At 45.8% G+C, this 2,292-nt stretch overlaps 1 protein-coding gene across 1 annotated transcript; it reads left to right on the top strand.

Annotated features, from left to right (window-relative positions):
• The first annotated feature begins 532 nt into the window (after positions 1-532).
• On the top strand, positions 533-1,015 carry LOC136796172 (DNA-binding protein HEXBP-like). Its single transcript, XM_067049083.1, has one exon. It carries the CDS (start codon positions 533-535, stop codon positions 1,013-1,015), a length of 483 nt encoding a protein of 160 aa, XP_066905184.1.
• The last annotated feature ends 1,277 nt before the right edge of the window (positions 1,016-2,292 follow it).

Below are 2,292 nucleotides of genomic sequence, written 5' to 3'. Positions count from 1 at the left end.
TCAGGATATTAGAAAAGCTATCTCAGACTACTAAAGGTGGAAATCGTATCATGGAGAGGTTGGCAGCCAAGGTCTCAGAGGAGTTGCTGGACAAGAACGACGCGATTTCCCTCAAGGCAGCACTCATATGCCGGATCAAGCGGAGTGTTTTTCAGGCAGACGAGGAAACAGCATAGCCAGTAGTGAAGGAAAGATTAAAGAAGGCCTATGGAGGAGGCAGATGGTTCCCAGAGGAAGAAATTTTCTACATGCTGCGGGAGAAGAGAAAGCACGGGCAGTCTAACGGACAGTACGCAGCCACGCTATTAGGACAGTTTAATCTGACCACAGAAAAGATGAGAGAGACTTTTGGAGCGGATGTTGTCAGTTGGAAGATGAATTTAATTGACTCCACAATGAAGGTACAACTAGCTAAGGAGACGAATAAAAGGAAAGGTTTACCACGGGACCGCACTTTTGTGGAATGTGCTCAAGATATGATCGACGCGAGCACTAGGGAGGAGGATGCAAGGATGGATGTCAATGATGGATGATGGAACAGAGTACCGTACCACTGCACAAGGAATCAACAGCATGGAAGGTAAGAGAACCCAGAGATAGTGGTAAAGACAGAGGCATGGGTAGAGAAAGGCGGCCGAACCAGGGCAGAATACGCAACGGAGGAGGGAAAGAAGACTGGAAGTGCCATGGGTGCGGAAAAGTAGGACACCTGGTGGCCCCATGGCCCCGCACTAGGTGCTTTGAATGCGGCAATGAAGGCCACATAGCACGACAGTGCCCTTATATCTACAGAAGTGCAGAGACGGGACCAGGGGAACCGATGGAAATAAATTTCCAGCAGATACGGCGGAAAAGACGTGAGGACTATAGACCTAGTGAGTCCTCTAGTGAAACCTCAGAAGCATCAGAAGCCTCAGGAACAGAGGGGGAAAGACGAGGAGGACGGATCAATAAACCGCCAAGCAGTAGATGGCGCCGAGTAAGTGAGGGAAGGAGATCAAGGCAAGAGAGTTGAAGTGGGTGCCAGGAGAGGGGCAACCGCACATTTGAGATTTTCAACATCAAAGGTCACCGGTCTGCCTATCATCAAGGTGAGCGTTATGAGATGCCTCGTAGACACGGGGAGCACCCACACCATCCTGTGCCGGGAGGCCCTGAGGAAGCTGAGCGGCAGTGAGAGGAAACTCCAGATGGATGTTCAGGTATGTCATTATCAATTAATCACCCTAGGTGGGCTCTGTAGAGTAGAAGGGGAGGCGGACATTGATTTACGGGAATGGGGGATCGAAGAAGGGGTATTCAGGGTTCATATCGTGGAGAAAATGCCCCGTGAATATCAGGCTATTATAGGTTACGATCTACTAGGGAAGGCAAGTGCAGGAATTAGAAATAACAAAGGCCTGTGGAGGAATCGGTTGGGGAAGAGGAGGTATCCGTGTCGCGAGCTTCGAATGGGGGAAACCAAACGGATAGGTGCGATCCAAGGATGGGGAGGGATTGGAGACTGGAAATAAAGGACAAATACGCAGATATTGTCTTCATGGAGGGAGAGTTACTGAGGGCGACCGGACAAACAATGCACCAAATCCCCCTGAAACAAGATAAAATTACTTACGTTAAAGAGAGGAGGTATCCACATGCGCTTAGACAGCATATTCGGGAAGAGTTAGATAATCTAAAAAAACAGGGTATCATCGTAGATAGTACCTCCCCAGACAACAGCCCCCTATGGGCAGTGTGGAAGAAGGGAACACCGGGAGACAAGGGAGAAAAATATAAGAATGCCCCAATTACGTTCCAATGATTGATGGACGAATTCTTACGGGGAATCGACGAGTCCATGTGCCAGGTATACATGGACAACCTGCTCGTTTTTAGCAAGACGGAGGAAGAACATGTGTCCCACTTGCGCAAGGGGTTGGAACAGATCCGGAAATTTGGGTTAAAGTTATCGTGCGAAAAATCAATATTGGGTAGAAATCAGATATATTTTTTAGGACACACAATATCGGAACATGGAGTCAGGCCAGACGCAAATAAGGTAGAAGCGATCAGGAAAATGGCGATTCCAATGGATGTTAAGGGAACTTTTCAAGGAAACTATTAATGGATGAATGAACAATATTGTTTATATAAAGTCCATTAGTACTATGATCATAAAATACTTTAATAGAAAATTTTAATTATTGAAATTGATTAGTAAAATATATATGATAATAAGTTGAAATACTATTTAGAAATTAATTACAATATGAGCATTGTAATTAGATAGATAATTAGAAGAAGATAATA

This window comes from Halyomorpha halys, unplaced genomic scaffold (genome assembly GCF_000696795.3).
Source record: "Halyomorpha halys isolate HHAL.00 unplaced genomic scaffold, Hhal_1.1 Scaffold747.1, whole genome shotgun sequence".
NCBI lineage: Eukaryota > Metazoa > Arthropoda > Insecta > Hemiptera > Pentatomidae > Halyomorpha > Halyomorpha halys.
The sequence above is the reverse complement of the archived record's forward strand: the minus strand, read 5'-3'. Positions and strand labels throughout refer to the sequence as shown.